The sequence below is a fragment of the Dendropsophus ebraccatus genome, chromosome 12, assembly GCF_027789765.1.
Source record: "Dendropsophus ebraccatus isolate aDenEbr1 chromosome 12, aDenEbr1.pat, whole genome shotgun sequence".
Classification (NCBI taxonomy): domain Eukaryota; kingdom Metazoa; phylum Chordata; class Amphibia; order Anura; family Hylidae; genus Dendropsophus; species Dendropsophus ebraccatus.
The window spans coordinates 50,981,761-51,000,066 of NC_091465.1; the positions used below are offsets into that span (position 1 = coordinate 50,981,761).

The following is an 18,306-nucleotide window of genomic DNA, read 5'->3' on the forward strand; positions in this document are numbered from 1 at the left end:
TTTTTTTTTTGTTTGTTTTGTTTTTCTTTTCTTGTGAACTTAGTGCAGATTTTATTTTCCCTATTGATTTCAATTTTATTTTATATCAAGTCTGCTATAAATTGACATGTGGCTGGTACTAAATCCTGCACTGCAATGTAATTTCAGCCAGGAACTTGAACTGCTAGAAGAGGTGATAGGTAAAAGAATAAAGGATAAAATAAGGGTGTGTGGATGTTTGTAGAGGGAAGTTGTGTTGTCAAAAGAAATGGCTATGCCTGACCATAGCATAAGTGGATGGCAGGAAAGACAGAAAGCAAAACTAGATAAGGATAAGGGGAAGGATAACTTGAGATAAAGCCCTTTTATATAGACAGATCATTGTCTAAATGAGCGTTTCTAGGAACGTCCAGACACATGTTGTTCTGCTGAATGGATCTTTTTTTATCACCATTTAAATACTCATTATAGGCTGCACACCATTTACAAAGACACACAAATGATACAACAATGACCTATGTGCACGATTGAGCCTTGTGATGATCATCATAGAGACAGACAGAATCGGTCAATCTAAAAGGGCCTGTAGGAGGGAGATGGAGCCTTGTGCATGAGTACATAAGAATACATAGGAGTATGCATTGTAAATGGTGGACGGTAAAGGGGTTATCTAGGTTTAGAAGACATAGATTATTTCTTATATAAACCGGTATTACAACTTAGCTACTTTCCCTTCAGTTGAACTGAGCTGCAGTACCACACGTAAACTGAAGAGAAAAGTGGTGCTATTTTTGTAAGAAAGCAACTATGTTTTTTGAACCCTGGATACCCCCTTTAATATACTCTGGTTAACATTGATCAGTGATGCTGATACATTAGATTAGTACTGTATGTCCATTTTAAACATTGAAATAATGTCCCGAAGTATGCTGACATATACAGTGGCTTATCCTTTGTTAATGGACTAAATATAGTCTGTTAGTGAAGATGCTTGGTCCATTTCAATAACATTAATAGCAGATAATCCACGGCACTCCAACGTCTGGCTCAAACAGCCAAACTGTGTTTGATTTAAACATGGTGCATAAAATAACGTGTCATGCACCATGTTTCAATAAAACACAGTTTGGCTGACGTTGGAGTGCTGTGGATTATCTGCTACATATTCAAATTCGGCCACTGATCCAGGCCAAGATATGTAGGAACCAGAGACTTACTAAGGCAGTGCTGCTTTAATATTAATATATATATATATATATATATATCTATATATATATATATATATATATATATATATATATTAAATTATTTATATATATTTAATTGATTTTCATTATTTCAAAAGTGAAACCCCATAGTTGTGTTTCTAACAATTCTGCCAAAACCATGTATTAGGAAATGTTTTATGAACAAATCACTAGGCCGGATCCTAATATTCAGCAGAGAGCTCCATGTTGGCTGGGATGCCTTATAATGTACTTTTCTATCATTTCTTCACTCTCCGGAAAGAGGTGAGGATAGTTCCCATGGAGAATAAGAGGACACACATTCCACTGGCTGCCTGTCACTGCTGCAAATGGAAAGAGTGGGAAGTAAAGATAAAGAGAGGACAAGGAGAGGAAAGGCCAAGTCATTAGCAGCTGCGCTACTGAAATAGCGTACAACAACGCCAACACCTGTCAGAGGCCTTGTTTACATAGGGGAGTTCTCCTCGTGTTCCTTGCTTCCTACCACTACATTTGTAAAATACATTATCTGGGTCTTCCAGCTTTTATGTAGCATAAACTTCACTTAGTTGTTCAGTAAGTCATGGCTTCCCAGTCATTGTAAGACTCCAGGGGTCAGTGGTCTGGAGACCTAAAGCACAACATCTGTGGCTTGTGTATGCAAGCACATATTAAGTGGTTTCAGTGTCATTATGTTGCTTGCGTCAGCGGGAGGAGGTTTTGTTACTGGGATGGACTGGAGGAGATCGGTCTGCTGGTAATTTCTGTAGTTCTGGCCAATGTGGTATGTCCCATTGTTAACAGCATGAAAAGGGCTATGTTATCAGAACACATACGTATGGCTGACTTTATAGAATAAATGCACATTAAGTTCTGTTCCTGGCCAGATAGTGTTGCATGCTGCTCTTTCATACCTAGTCATGCGGACAAGAGATCCCCCCCCCATAGCTCATTATAGGCTACACCTATCAATAGATTTCTGTATATACACGCTGTCTGTGTGTGTAAACAAACCTCCCCCCTTCTAAACGCAGCTGCAGCCCCTGTGATCCACACTCAAGGTCAGGGGTGTAACTCAGCAAGTGTGTGCATTACAAGTGACCATAGGCCAGCTATTCCAACTATACAGGGTATATACCAGAGGTCAGATGTGCTGGCATGTCTATTGCATTCATACCTCCAAACAATACATTAGATAGAACATTAAGGGTATATTACCGTAGGCTGGTTATGCTGTGGATTTTCCACCGTGCATTAAAGTAACAGAGTGGGCGAGTCCATGCACTGTAGAAAGTCTGCATTCATATAGAAATTGCCCTGTGGAGCCCATGTATCTTGTGGATATGCTGCAAGTAAGTCAGCATGACCACAATACAATGTATGGAGCCACTAGCCTTTGGCTCCACAGGGGGGAGCTGGGTGTCCCATTGATCTGATACTGATGACCTATTCTGAGGATGTCACTTATGAAAACATTTTACGCCCCAGGGGGCACATGTATTGTTTTTGTGTAATTTGTTCTGGCGTATTTAGCTTTTTGAGCAGGTCCTAAAATTTTACGCATATTTCTTTCGTGCAGTGGCATGGTTTTGTGTTGGCTTCTTTTTAAGTATGATCTGCTGTTTTGTTTTTTTTTTTGTGTTTTTGTTTTTTTGTCTTGTGCAAAAATAATTGCTCAGCAGTTGAGACCCTGGCATGAGTTTTTTTTTATTTATTTTTTTGACAAGCTGTTAGTAAAAAAAAAAAAAAAAAAAGTGGGAACAATTGCGCAAAATTTATCAAGGCCCGAGTGCCTAATGATAGGTTTTGCACAAAGACCGGAGATTTCTGCGCAGCAAGTGAAAATTATTGCACTAGTGATACATACTGCCCCCCTAATGTTCTGCAACAAAGTCCACAGCAACATTCGCTCACACATGAAAGTTGTCTATAAAGTTTTCTATCTTATTCTATTGCTATAGTTACATAGTTGTACTTAGGCATTTATCTGGGATTCCAGCACTGTCTTTATTGAGAGAGGATGGGGATGCCAGTAGGCACTAACTTTGCATCTGGTGTCTCATCCATTGCCCTGTGGTCTATCCAACATTTTCCCTCCAAAGTGGATTGACGAGGTAAAATAACGGTTCACACTATGGACTACAAGCGGAAATTAAATTTTTTTTAATGGGAAGCCACACGGCCTCTTGAAAATTCTGTGCGTAGTCCCTAGTGTGCACATACCCTGACCGAGATATGCGAACACGCCTCTATATTCAGGAGGCTACTGTATACAGCTTGTACAGTGGTAACTATTTTGATAGAATTAACTTTTTTTCCATTCGATCCCAAGATTTCATTTACTGTTAAAGTTTTTTCCCTCCATAAAAGAAAAACTGCTGTTGTAAATTCATGATTCCCTAATTGAAACCAGTCTAATGGCTTCAGCTCTGTGTTCAGCTGAGGAACCTGCTGTTTATTTAAGCCAAGCAAGGCGCAAGGTCTGTTCTCCTCTCCATCTGCCGAGGCAAAAGGTGACCAAGTTCAAGGAATAGATGATTAATGCAATATCGTTTAAGTATTTAAAGTCATGACCCGGTCCCAGGTGGGTGCTTTACACAGTGGGTCCCCTTTGACTAGGATTGTTGATAGTTTCCGACTGTCCAGTTTGTGTGAGTTCTTTTCTCCTTCAAGTGTTTAGAGCTTTCCTTGTAAGTGAAAATGTAGCTACAACTGCACTGTGTGTATTTATATAATAGGCAATGATACAAACCTTCTTTTCCATAGAATACCACACATTCATTTGCTGTATTTAGCTATGGGAACAAGGTGGAGAAATGCAGAGCAAGTCCAGTGGTGATAGACTTTCATTACAGTGATACAGCGGAATATTAGGAGGCCTCTCCATGAGTTTAGAAATCCATTAGTCACACAGTATAAGGGTAGGTTCACACTACAGAATCTGTGCAAATAGGTACGAGCCACGGAATTTGACGAAACTTATGACCCCTCCCCCTTCCCTGTATCCATCTCCTCCTTGGTTGAACTTGATGGACATGTCTTTTTTTCAACCATATTAACTATGTAACTATGGCAGTGCGCATATCCGCCCATGCCATAGACACCATTCTATGGCCGGGCGGATTCCACATTCCGCCAAAAGAATAGACATGTCAGTTCTTTCGGCGGAAAGCAGAATTGGCCTGGACATGGAATGGTGTCTATGGCACGGGCGGATAGGCGCGCCACTGTGAATTGATACAAACCATGGAATCCGCCAGAACTTATCCGCACTGATTCTGTAGTTTGAACCTACTTTTAACATGCCAAGTTGACTAAAAACAATGAAAAGCTTATTTTTAACACCTTGCACTGTGTGTAAAGCTGTAAATTTACTGAATAATTGGGCACTTTGTGGTTCTGTGGTCCACTGGGCATGGTTTATTGGAGAAATCCCTAGAAGCAATACTTCTAGGGGTCAAATACCTCCTTAGAATAGCAGGCCTGTGTATGATAGTAGTTACATATTCCTAATGGCACAGAAGACCCTGTCGTTTCTCTGATACCGTAGACATCCATTTATTAGTGAGCAGAGACAATAGATATCCCAGTAATATTGCTGCCGTACTGTGCAAAAAATGTTAATGTAATAATAGCCGCTGCTGACCTTTCTTGCGTCTACATGAATAGCACATTCATATTTTCCCCAATCTGAACCTTGACTCTTCGGATTTGTAGGTGGGGAACATTCTTTCCATTGTTAATGGATTCTTGTTTTCTGACATAGTCTCCCACACACTTGATCCTGGGCATGGGCCCCAGACTTCTAGCCCAGGCTGCCGTACACAAAGCGGCTACTAACGCATGTCTAAACGTCTCTTGTCCCACTATAATAGCCCATGGGTGTCAATGTGTGAAGGGGGTGCCAGCTGGATGTCCATACATTAGGCATTTTTTTCCCAATATGATTTGAATTAACATAAATGGCAGAGAGGCTCATGAAATTGTATTTTTGTAGCGTCAGGACCAAAATGTTGGGAATTTACTAGGAATTCCAGCTGATATGTTAACAATGTTAGAGGTGGGGGCTGAATCAATGCATATGTGAGTAGCATTGCCATTCAGAAGCCATACTGTATATGATGGAGAGTCCTCAGTAACAAGTGGGTAGAATTTTTAACCCTATGCAAACTTTGCTTCTGAATAAGGGACTATAGTATGAGGTGTAGGTGAGAGCTTGCCGTTTCCCTAGAAGTATAGTGTGCATGAGTAATGCTGGAATATTGGTCGGCGTGAGCGGTGAGGCTTGCAATATCCCTTCTGTGGAACCTAGCCAAATTCTTTCTCACCTCTCCACTCCCCCTTGGATACACCATTACATTGACCTACTCCCTTTTCAAGTGAGATCAGCCCCAGTCTGAGACTAATCTACCTCCTTCTCTCACTTGTATATATTGTGTTTCAACTTTGTTGGAAGTTTCTGGCAAGCAGCGTTTCCTGATAAAGTTTCACACACAAAGTCACCTCCGTTCATAGCGAGGGGTCAGTGGGGTCAATGCAGAGCTGCTGAAACAACAAGGTGTCCTGCCATCTCCACAATCCTAACCAGCTACATGTGATTCATTGTTTTACTAGAGTAAAGAAAAAAAAAAAAACGCTGCATTACTGCTGCGTTCTTTGCTAGACTAATGTGTTCTTGTTTCTCTGTAGTTTTATACATAAAAGATAAGCTCTGTGTGTTGACAACCTGTATATGATACCAGTCCAAAGCTTTATGTCTAGGCTTATCCATGCCACTCCCTGTGCCAGTGGAGCATGCAGCCAGTGCTAACACTAGAAGAACAGATTCCATGGTGCACTAGTTCAGGCCCATGGTGGTAGATAAAGAATATAATGTGATGCATTTTAGATGACCATGATGCGAGTCAAACACATTTTTGGGGTAAAATTTGTTCCTTCCTAAAGGGGTTTTAACATCTTGACAGGTACAAAGTTGTATTACTTTTATCTGTCCACTGTATACTAGGCCCCAAGCTTCAGACATGGACCGATAGCTAATACGGAGATAAAACAATGACTGTCTCTTAGGGCCCTATTCCACCGGACGATTATCGTTTGCATAATTGTTAACGATTAACGATCTCAAACGACCGCTATTGCGAAAGACCTGAAAATGTTCACTCATTTCCATGGAACGATAATTGTTACTTATGATCGTAATTGCGATCGTTTTCTTCGCTATTTATTCGCTATTGCGTTCGTATCTATTGCGAACGAGCGAGCGATGTCTTATTCAATGCGAACGAGCAACGATAAAAATAGGTCCAGGTCTTATGAAACGATCAACGATTTCTCGTTCGGTCGTAAATCGTTAACTGCATTTCAAACGAACGATTATCGTTTAGATTCAAATGATTTAACGATAATCTGAACGATAATCGTCCGGTGGAATAGGGCCCTTAGCTGATAGCTGTATGCAAAGTTATAACATTGCATTTTCCTTCCAAGTTCAAGAGTCCTATAGGTCATGCTGAGCTGCAGTATGTACGCCTCCTTCCTCCCAGCAGAGCTCTGTACTTCAAGGCAGGTGGGGGAGGGAGGAGGTGTGCATGCTGCTGCTTGGAACACCTTCATGACACAATCTCTGAGCATAGTATAACGCTCACAGATTCTCTTTAAGTTGGCCAGAGTGACAAATTTGCAGGTTTTTATATTTCATCCATTTTATATTATTTTATATCAGTTCATAAGGTTTTGGTGGAGACTGTGTACAATATAGTGTGTACTAACCGGCTCCATCCATTCTCTGGAGTAAAGAGGGTCAGCTGTGCTGGGTTTTCTTTGGCACTAGAGGTGTCTGGCAGCCGCTTGTCCCTTATTTCTCCATGGACATAACATGGATGTTCAGCCAGTGCATGTTAATGAAGGGATTGGTTGTGATAACTATTGGCAGGACAACTTTCAGCTGGCACTTGTCTTGTGTCCATGACTGTGCAGCAGAACAGGTCTTTTGTACAGTTACTTTTTACTATTAGGCGGCCTTCTAAATGACCAGGGAAACCTCTGTAGTTATCTGCTGAGATCTTCTGCCCTTTAAAAACGAGTTGCTTTATTTTCAATTTTTTTTTCTTTTCTTTTTGAATTCAAATAAAAAGTAGTTAATGGGGAAAAATTGCCTCTTTCTGTACAAATTTAAATGGCCCCTTTAAGTTTGCCTTATTTCTGTTGCTCATCACATTCCTAAACGTGTCAAGTGTCAGCAGGACAGTGGTCTATTATAACCGGTTATTATCTCCAACCACTGACACTGGTTGGAGCTCTTGTTGGAATTCTGACGGCAGCTCTATAAATGCCATTCATCTCGCAGTACTTGGAAAAGGGGAGCGGCACAGAAAGTGACCATTTATAGGCCTTTATATGAAGTCTTACAGGACTGGGATTATGTTGCTGTAGGCTATGTACTTTAATAGGCTTTAATTGTGTCCATTCAGTGCTTGGTAATAGTATTATAAAATGACTGACTGTAAATGATTAATCCTTGATCTTGTAATGAAGTTAAGTATGGAAAATTAATGGTGGCATTGTCTCAGGCCTTGGCCCATGCACTTCCAGCTTTAGCAATGTTTGGTCCCCAGCTAGTGTGTGCCCTGGCTGAACCCCTGGAAGGAATCTACAAAGATTATACTATGAACTCCTTACAGGCCCTGCAGACATTGCACTGGTCTATGATCACAAAGCTTTCATTTATTTGTACGGCTGTGCAGTACAGCTGGAAGATACCGTAGTATGTCTGTGTGTCTATGGGAAATAAGCAGAGATTTGGGGTTTAGACTGGAAAATATATTTCCAAGAAGTTATTCAGCCATCCCCTCAAAATGGTTTTATCTGTATACCCATTTCTAGGAAAGTTTCGTAAATTGCAAATATTAGGATTAAACTCTAAGTTGTGACTCCACTTTTTCAGACCCCTAAAAGGAGCATGTTGAACCCTGGCATGATTTGTATTTGCAGAATAGCACAACTAAAAAAAAAAGTTTTTGCTGCTTTGGCCACCTTGTGAACCAATGCTATCTAGCCATCACACAGCATGGTGCTGGAAGCCATTGAAACATTGTGTCCTGTTTAGAGTTTGCTTTCTGGCTGACTAAGTAGGGATTGATCATTAATGAGCTGCTTATATTACAGAGACATTTATGAACTTCTGATCCAGCAAGTGAAAATCCCTGTCACATTAGATCCTGTGAACCATGACTGAAGAAATGGAGCGTCCCAGGAGTGGGCTTAGCATGGCCAGCAGCATCACCACCACGGCCTCTGTCAACCAAGGGTCAAGGGTGAGTACAGCCTAAAGAAACATTCTAATCCTCGTTTACCCAGGGAAACTGGATATATTGGGGGGATGAAACATATTGTGTGTAGCTACGCTACCTATAGTTTGTTGGCTGTGAGTTAGTGTGGACAGTGGGCATAAGCAGTGGAGTTGCAACACTGTGGGCCATGCCACCTCCCCCCAGGGACCCCGCAACGGACGCCTGAGGTGAGATGCTCATCTCCCCTCATGGCAGATGCAATCCTGATCCAAATGTTTACTACATATGCCAAGTTTACACAACTTAAGGGTATATGCACACTGAGTAATTCTGTCAGAAAACACCATGCAGAATCCGCCGCTTGTCCCCACGTGCTCCCACTTGCCTCTCCGCTGGCTCCATAGACTCCATTATATGCTTCAGCAGATTCCCCTGTCCGCCCAAAGAATTGATGTCAAAATTTCACTTCCAGTTATGTAACAATCTAATGTATCTGCTAGTATGTGACCACACTGCTACCCTTCTGATTTCTGTGCCATAACGTTAGCCACACACCCTTAGGCTATGTTCACACTACGTAAAAGTACGGCCGTTGTTTCCATCGGCAACAACGGCCGTACCTTTTGCAGAGCGCAACATAACCTTATCTGGTATGGGATCCCGGCTGGAGCGTATACACATCGTATACGCTCCGGCTGGGATCCCATACGGGGCCGCAAGTACAGGCCGCAATGATCCGGGCACAGAGCGGCTGTTCCATGACCCGACCTGGGTCATGGAACGGCCGGTCTGATACGTAGTGTGAACATAGCCTTACAGTGTTCCACTGGAGGTTTCTTGCTTTTACATTACTCCATCTATACAAAACATGCACATCGACTTTTAAGTGCATGGTATCTGTTACCATTGTACTTCCAGGATATGAGATGGATCTGAATAAATCAACCCACGCTTTGGGCTCTTTAGGTTAGATCCTTGTCCAGTTCTTTCAGGCACATGTCACTTGTTAGAGAAGAAAGCTCTAACACGTGCTTGGAAAGGCCTAAGTGCTGGGCTCTGCAGTGACTCAGTCGCACATTCCACTCAATTTCCTTCCATCATTAATCAGGAGACATGACAAATCTGATTTTTATTATCTGCAACAATGAAAATGAATGTTACCTTCAAAATATACTCATGAACCTCATTATTATTGTGTTAAGCCGTCAACCAGATCAACCAGATCGGTAAAGAGAGTGCATACGTTTGGAAAAAGAGAGTATTCTATTAAAAGGGACCCCAACTCTCCTGTGGTGATCCGGGGCTGGCTTTATAAACAGGTAAGTGACGAAAAAAGCAGGAAAGCACATAGAATACATCTAACGTGGATACAATCATATTTATTTATCTTGGTTTCATATGTAAAGTGTAAAATATTTTCTCACATGCACATAGATGCTACGGTTATTTTAAGTTCCATTGATTTTCTGCTTTTTAGCTACAGTAAGTATACTGCATGCAAAGAAAAGATAAAACCAACCAAAGGCAGCGATAACTGTAATGGTGAAAGGTGTTATGTCTCCCTCTAGTGGCATTTTAGAAAATGACATATACCTTGACATCATTTATAGAGATGCACAAACCTGAGTGTGTTGCATTTCATTACAAGTGGCTGGAGAAGTTGGATGCAGTCCTAAGGGCCCTATTACACTGGACGATTATTGTGTGAAAAATCGTTATTTTTCTAATTTAAATGATGATCATTTCTGATTGTTTATTGTTAATTATTAAAAATCACTTTGTCTAATAGGACCCCAAGGCTGCCTGCAAAAGATGGATACAGCCATAGGCCATAGGCTGTGTCCTTGTTTTCCAGGACTTCCTAGCACTGCATCCAACTTCTTCAGCCACCAGTTATCACATGCCACATATGTGGGTTCGGACGAACCCTAGCACACTCAAGGTTTGCTCATCTCTAATCATTTTATTGAAAATGTTTTAGATCATTATATAAATTATGTAATAAACCTGCAAAACAAAAGGCTTGAAGTCCAAACTGTATGAATGTTGGCTCTGAACATTTTTTATTTCTTGTAGGACAGCGCAGGCTTGCGTCTGTGGAAGAGGAGGTGGTTCGTGCTATCAGACTTCTGCTTGTTTTATTATAGAGGTAAAGTAGAGCAGCAATGCTACTTCTCCTTCTCACAGTTGACAGTTTCGCAGTCAAAGGCTTTGTCCACACAACGTCAAAAATAAAGAAAAGGCGGCCGATTTTGACATTTAAAAAAACGCCCGTTTTTGCCACGCTTTGACTGCAATGGCAATGCACTGAAGTCAATGGAAAGACGGACGTCCAATGCACACTATGTATTAAATAACGGACGTTTTTACCGCGGACCTCAAAATAATGAACATGATTATTATTTTCAGACGTCTATAAAAAAAACGGACGTGTTTTTATAGTTGTTCATACACAGTTTTTCTTTTGTCACTGTTCTTTCTCTGTTTTTACTATGGACTTTTCAATTAAGCCACATCCAAAAGTCCAATTAGTAACTCCAAACGAAAATAATGTACAAACACCAGTCATTGCACTAAGGGGAGGCCAGACAGCTAAATGACTTCTGTTATTTTAGACTCAAAATGACGGATGTCATTTTAAACTAAGCTGAAAAAATGTTGTGTGAACATAGCCTAAGGCTATGTTCACACAACGTTTTTTTCAGCTCTGTTTAAAATTACGTCCGTTATTTTGAGTCTAAAATAACGGACGCTATTTGCAAAAAACGTCCGAAAATAATGTTTATGTTCATTATATTGCCGTCCGCGGCAAAAGCGTCAGTTTTTCAATGCATTGTGTGCATAGGACGTCCGTCTTCCCATTGACTTCAATGCAATTGCATTGAAGTCAGTTAAATTGCTGCAAAAACGGACGTTCTTTTTAAATAGTGAAATCGGATGTTTTTTCTCAATTTTTGACGTGTAAACATAGCCTAACTTATATTTTATTATTATTTTTATTATATATATATATATATTTTTTTTTTTTTGCAGACAGCAGAGAAGAAACTGTACTTGGCAGTATTTTATTACCAAGCTATGAAATCTTGCCAGCTAACCCAAGAGAAGTAAAGAACAGAAGATTCAGCTTTAAGGTCTGCTTTGTGTACTTTGATTTGCTTATAATATTACTTGAGCTCATGATATAAGCTTATAGCACCGCCTTTCTGTGCACATTGTAACCAGCATTAATGCACTCTAACCTTTCAGGCAGAACATCCTGGCATGAGGACTTATTACTTTGGAGCCGACACTCAGGAAGACATGAATGCCTGGATCCGTGCCATGAATCAATCTGCTCTGGTCGTCGGTGACAACAAAAACAAGTATGAATATTGGGTGACTTAATATTGTGTATATGCAGGAGCCATCTGAAGCCAGTGAACTGAGCGGCTTCTGTAGTTTCATGTTGGCTTGCAGACAGAATCCTAATGAAAGTATGAATATACGTGATGAGAGAAATAAGAAAAGAAAGTCACCCTTGGCTTCAACAAACGGCAGAGAGAAAGGATATTGTTAGCGGAAGTAAATCCTATCAATATGTGACTATCACTTTAGCAGTTGGCATGGTATACTTTCCACACAATGTAAATGTCTATTGAAGTTGTAAAGAGCCTTTTGATGATAGGATTGTCGAAAAGATAGCTGTAAAATGTAGATAGTAATACCTTTAGTTCAGGCTTCCATTTGAGGCTGACACAATTTATAGTCCATCAATGAAAAGGTCCTAGAAAACCCTTTAAGGGTACAAACCCACACACCGTATACGCAGCAGATACGCAACAAATACGCAGCAGCTTTGATGGTGCAGATTTGATGCTGTGTTCAGCTATTTAGATCTAATCTGCTGCGTATTTGCTGCATGTTTGCTGCGTGTTTGCTGCGTATTTGCTGCATATCGCAGCATTAAATACGCTGCGTATACGGTGTGTGGGTTTATACCCTAAGACAGAAATTTTGTTAACATTTTACGTTAAGTTTGTTATGTTTTAATTCATTAAGATAAGATATATAGAGACTCACAACAGAACCAATATACAGCGTTATACTTTAAGTATTAAGTATTGAACATTAAGTATTTTGTTTTCTTTCAGGAATAGCCATGGTCACAGCCTGACCCCACAGGACGAGCTTTATGCCAGCTATGAGGATTTCTCCCACTCTGAAATAAATACGGCTGGAGATGATGGAAAAAGTGCCGAATCTTTGGAGATTGCCCATCTGTCTGAAACCAGATCACAAGATGAGAGCTCCAGAGACAGCCTTCCAGACCAGGACAGAAACGGAGATTTGGAGAAAGATCGCTTGTTCAGTGGGCTGAGGGAGTCTTTAACAGATGCTATGCAACATTATACTTCTGTATCCCAAAACTGTTCTGTCCCTCCACCCACTCCAGAAAGTGTTGTAAAGCATGTGGAATTCACTTACAACCGACACGAGGTGGAATCCAAGATGTCTGTGGAGGGGAAGGACTCCATTCCGGAGGATGAAGAGTGGGTGCCTTTTCATAAGTGTCTGTCAGTGTAAGCATCTGTTGTGTTATGTTATTCTAACTATAATTGTCTACATGGGTGATCTGCCTGAAAAAGTGCTTGCAAGTTACATGTGTTAATACTTTTGTTAAGATATACTAATAGTTTTTATTTCTGCAGGCCTTACCAGGACAAGAGTCCTCCAAGGCATCCACCAAAAGGGTTTGAATGCCCACATGATGAATACTCCTCTCCTCACTCCCGCTCTGCTCCTTCTTCTCCTGCCATTGTCCCTTCTCATGTATATAGAGCTGACATTTCAGAACGCAACTGGAACTTGAAAGATGAAAAATTCATGGCACAATCTGAACTTATCGAAACACATGATGCTAGAAAAATGTCCCCACTTTCTTGTTCTCCATCAAGGACCTCACCAGAAAGAGTGGAGTATGTAGTTCAAAGGATAATTAAAGCCTCGAGATCACAGTCTCTTCCACCGACACCTTCGGAAGTTACAAGACACAGGATAATAAAGAGAAGTCCTCCTACTAACTTGAAGTATGGAAGCCCTTTGCCTTGTGACAAATCTCCCCACCATCCCGATGGTTCTCTGGCAAATGTTGTGTTACCTGTTGGAAGTCCAACCAAGAGGGACATGCCTCTTACACCAAGCCTCAGTCCAAAAGTGCAAACACAGCAGCATAAAACTGCTTCCAATGAGGATGTGTTTGTGGCTGTGACTGGATCTCCATCATTGGGAAGAATAACTGTTCGATCCAATACACCAATTGGGAGAGTGGACATCCTTCCTTCAGAAGACAGAGTCCCTAACTCTGCAACTATCAGACACGGCGATGAAAGACCAGGAGACTATTTTGTAGCCAGCTCTAGAACCAGAAGTCACATTGTAAAGTCTGCATCAAGGCCTCAAACACCATCTGATAGGTACGATGTTCTGCCATCTGATGACTCCTTCACTACAGCTACAATGGCAAAGGGTCCTAATCGGTATACTAGAAGATCACAACCTTTGGGGGCAGAAGATGAAAGACTAGATGGTTGTGGGGTTAATTTGCCTCCCAGAGTCCATGGGTATCCCACCAATAGGATGCAAGTCAGACCAAACGCTCCATCAGAGAGGATCATAGCAGAAGAATACCCTGCAGATCTTTCTCTGACTCCATCACTAAGAAGACATAGGAGCCAAGGACCAAGGGTAGGTGTCTTTTATGTATGCTGCTCACATTGCTTTTTGCAGTTTGCAAATAAACTTTCTAGTTGGGCGTATAACATGATTTCCAGTAATGTAGTCATTGGGTACATACCTGGATATTAGGATCACAAATAGATTTTTGTTTCTTTTTTGTAATTCTGCAGAACATAAACCAAATGGAAAAATTCTCTTTACAACTGTTTTCCTGTTTTCATAAGTTTTCCATCTCTTTCTGCCAATAGTATTCGGAGAGGTCATTTCTCCCCCCTGCAGTATGTTCCGGTCGAGGTCTTGGCAACACACCGAGACACCTGTCAAAGATGGTGAGTGAATCATTGTAGGGGTTCATATAACAGTATTACTAGGTATTAGGAAGTGGGAAGGTAGGTAGTAAAAAATGTGCATTAGCTTTATGTGGCCACAAAAATACATAAAAATCCATCTGACTTGTAAGAGGTCAAATAGTGTCCAATCTCTGGATGCTGATCTGTTACTTGTATGTACTCTGTGTCAGTCTATCCTCTAGTTCATGGTTGTTAGAAAATTGTGTACAAGTGGCTTCTATTCATTCTTGTGTATGGAAGACAATGGTGCTGAATGCTTTTGGTTCAAGCTCCTACAAATCCCACCAAAAAAAAATATAGAAGCCCCAGATTCAGAGATTTATACTCCCATTTTGTTTACACTTGCACCAAATTGCACATACAGCTGACTGGGAACAGGGTTTGTGTGGCTGAGAAAGATAAAGGGAAACTGACATATTCTTGCTGTCCATTTCCAGATCACAAGCAAGCCTATACTTACCAGCCTTGCTGCATCTGGTTCTCCGATCCTCCGGCCGCTGATGTATCTTCAGGCCATCGCTTCCTCTGGATTGATTTACAGCTGGAGGAGGCAGGGCCTGAAAAAACAGCTGTCTCATGGACCAGAGAGCTGGCACAAGCAGCATGGCTGGTAAGTGTAAACTGCTTGTGATCTGGAAACTGACAGTATGGATGTATACATATCTGTGCTGTCAGTTTCCATGGCTGCAGGAATGATACAAGATTTCTATTGCCATGTAAAAGCTTAGCAAAAGAGCCAGTTAATGGCACTCGTTTGCCACCCCCACAACCAAGAAATCTGGGTGTTTAATAAAAGGACCCTTTCAATCCTTTCTATTGTTACTACTGGCTTCCCTATTTTTATTTCTCTTAGCTGCATGATGATGAGTTTTTACCTTCAGACTCATTTTAGCATTTTAGTCTTGTGTCAGTGCTTATGGGGATTAGTCGTTAAACTTTTCTTTAATATTGAAAGATTTCGTCATTTTTTTTTTTCTTCTGCTTCATTTGGGAAAAAAAACAAAAACATATGGCATTCATTTACCTAATCTATCACATGCTTAAGTTGTGTTTCATGAAGCCAGAATATTCTGCTATCAAACATTGTCTTGTTCTGCTTTTTTTGCCAGAAGTTGTAGTGTCAACGTGAATGTTTGTTTGAAACAGCTTATACAATTTTGATCAATAGACTGCTAAATAACTCCCTTTTAGGCTGATATAGAGTGATTTGAGGTTATGTTTACTCCCCAAGCTATCTTTTATATATGTTTTCCTATTTTTCTTGATACAAAGCTGTTATTGCTCTGCAGGGCTCGGTGAGTTATTCGCAGCTGCCACCTTTGCCTCCTGGTTCCAATCGCCCCCATCTACCTGTTGGAAAGAGGATGTCGCTGAGTGCTGTGGTAAGATTTCCAAATTTTTGCAATAAATACAAATTGGAAGAGTATACATGGAGCCAGTCTTTATACTCTTTAATCTATCAGTAGTGGTATTCATTTAAAATTAAGTCTTGCTTTGTTGTCATATTCTTAAGCCACCTGGAACCCCACAGTATCGAGAGCGGACGCCATACCCAGCTCGCATGGCAGAGAATAGTATTGATGTAAGTTTTTTTGTTGTTGTTGTTTGCTTGTTTTTTTTAAAATTTGTGCATAAAGATGCTTAGTTTATTCTTTTAATATTAGCGTTAGGATGTACAATTGTATGCCATGAAAAGACTATTTATGGACAGATTGTGTGTTGGGCATAGGACACCAATGGAGGCTGCTTTCCGGTGGCTGTAATGTAGTTCTGTGTATTTTGAGCCAATAATAAAATCTGGTCTTGGGAACAAATAAGGAAAACATTTCCAAAACAAAACCTTTAAGAAATGTCTCCCTGCTGTTTTCTGACTGAATCAGATGACATTTATGGCAAAATATACAACTTCCATATATTTCTGCATTATGGTCATATAAGTCCACTTGGATGGAGTGTGAATATATAAATGGGATTGAGATACTTGGAGTACCAGAGTGCCCGAGTCTGATAAGCCATGAAAATAAGGGGTATTCTCACTATGCACAGAATGGGAATGACTGCTACTGCTCCATTCACTAATCTCTATGCAGTTTGAAGATATAGATATTTTAACATTTTATATATTTTCTTTTAATGGAAGCATTACTGTAAGGGGCCATACACACGTCCTGCAGATCAGACCTCAGAACTCCAAACATCATGACTCAATGTGATGCCAGAAGCTCCTAAACTGTTTGTGTTTGTATGTACTGTACATGAATGGCTATCTAATCACTATTTGCCTCTAATTTTTTTTTTTTTACTTCAATGCCAGGTCTTACTGACAAAGATGTGTGGTCAGGATAAACTACTTGCTGGAATTGAAGAGGAATCTGCTCATCTCCGAGCTGAGAAGGTAGTTTTTTTTTAATCTATGCTTATAATGGTGGCTAGGTATATAAAGTAAAAAAGACAAATTTTGCCAGCTCTCCTAGAACACCATTCACACTAGGCAGGAGCATGTTGCTATGGCTGAAATTGCAAAAACACAAAAAATGCAACAGCTCACCGCAATGGCAAGATACAGACCCACTACAGACATGAAAATATATAAAAGCAGCCCCCCAACTGCTAAAAAAGAATTATGCCTGGGCAGCCAAAAAGGCATGATGACAAATGTAGTTTTGCAATTGCTAGAGGGCCACAGGTTCCCCTTTCCTGGTCTATTATAAATGGTCTGATCCAATCTTATCTTTATACTAGTGTCACCTTTCAGTGTAATCCTGCCTGTGATAAGACTACTTATCTCCACGGAAAGTGTTGGTTTATTGTTCTGCCTAGTGTTACAGTGCCATACAAGAAACAGAAGAACAACCTCTCACTAAGGGTGCGTTCACACGTACAGGATCTGCAGCAGATTTGATGCTGTGTTCAGTTATTTAGATCAAATCTGCTGCGGATCCGGTACATGTGAACGTACCCTAAAAGAGAACAGCTGTTGTGTATGTGCTATACAGAGCCATCACAATATACCTATGGTTATTGCTTATATGATACAAGTATAGTGATTCCTTAAGAGCACATAAGCTTTAAGTTTGATTTCATAGCATAAGGAATGGAACCATAGGGTATGCCAATGAATTGTAATAGGAATCCTGGTTCTCATTTGATGACTGGCACTCCCACAGGTTGTAGTGACAGCTGTATTATACGGAATATAAAGCATACAAGCTGCCCATTCAAATGACTGTACACATGATCTACAGCACACATACAGTATTCACTTTTCTTTGTACTTTTTCATTAGGAAAAATTGGAAGATGCTCTTCAGGCAACACATCAACACCTGGAAGAGTTCCAGGGACAGGAACAAGTGATAGAGAATATCTGGTACCAGCAGAGGCTCCTGCAGGACGACCTGGTGTACGTGCGGGCCAGGCTTTGCGATCTCTCTTTGGTAAGTTTTCACAGTTTATATCAAGACTTGTCAGAAACCTATGTAATTCCCATATAGGCACACCGATCATGAAAGTCTGCTAAAACACTCTCAGGCTGGGTTCACACTCAGTATATTTCAGGCAGTATTTGGTCCTCATGTCAGGTCCTCATAGCAACCAAAACCAGGAGTGGATCGAAAACACAGGCTCTGTTCACACAATGTTGTAATTAAGCGGAAGGCCGTCATTTAGGGTACAAACCCACTTGACGTATTTGCTGCGTGAATCAGTCTTAAAAATAAGCAGGCAAACGCAGGTTGGCTTTATG

The 18,306-nt window shown here is 40.7% G+C and overlaps 1 protein-coding gene across 5 annotated transcripts in view; it reads left to right on the plus strand.

The window, feature by feature from the left end:
• Nucleotides 1-18,306, plus strand: part of LOC138769528 (pleckstrin homology domain-containing family A member 4-like) — a 63,278-nt gene that overhangs the window by 35,305 nt on the left and 9,667 nt on the right. For 4 of the 5 annotated variants that reach the window (XM_069948069.1, XM_069948072.1, XM_069948073.1 and 1 more), the window contains exons 2-13: nt 8,370-8,518; nt 9,697-9,813; nt 10,571-10,643; nt 11,528-11,628; nt 11,744-11,859; nt 12,628-13,056; nt 13,186-14,221; nt 14,461-14,541; nt 15,852-15,944; nt 16,076-16,144; nt 16,877-16,957; nt 17,849-17,998. In XM_069948069.1, coding sequence (XP_069804170.1) covers nt 8,432-8,518; nt 9,697-9,813; nt 10,571-10,643; nt 11,528-11,628; nt 11,744-11,859; nt 12,628-13,056; nt 13,186-14,221; nt 14,461-14,541; nt 15,852-15,944; nt 16,076-16,144; nt 16,877-16,957; nt 17,849-17,998 — 2,433 coding nt within the window. In that variant the 5' untranslated portion in view covers nt 8,370-8,431. The remainder of the gene's footprint in view (nt 1-8,369; nt 8,519-9,696; nt 9,814-10,570; nt 10,644-11,527; nt 11,629-11,743; nt 11,860-12,627; nt 13,057-13,185; nt 14,222-14,460; nt 14,542-15,851; nt 15,945-16,075; nt 16,145-16,876; nt 16,958-17,848; nt 17,999-18,306) is intronic. The other variant, XM_069948071.1, reaches the window with a different exon arrangement.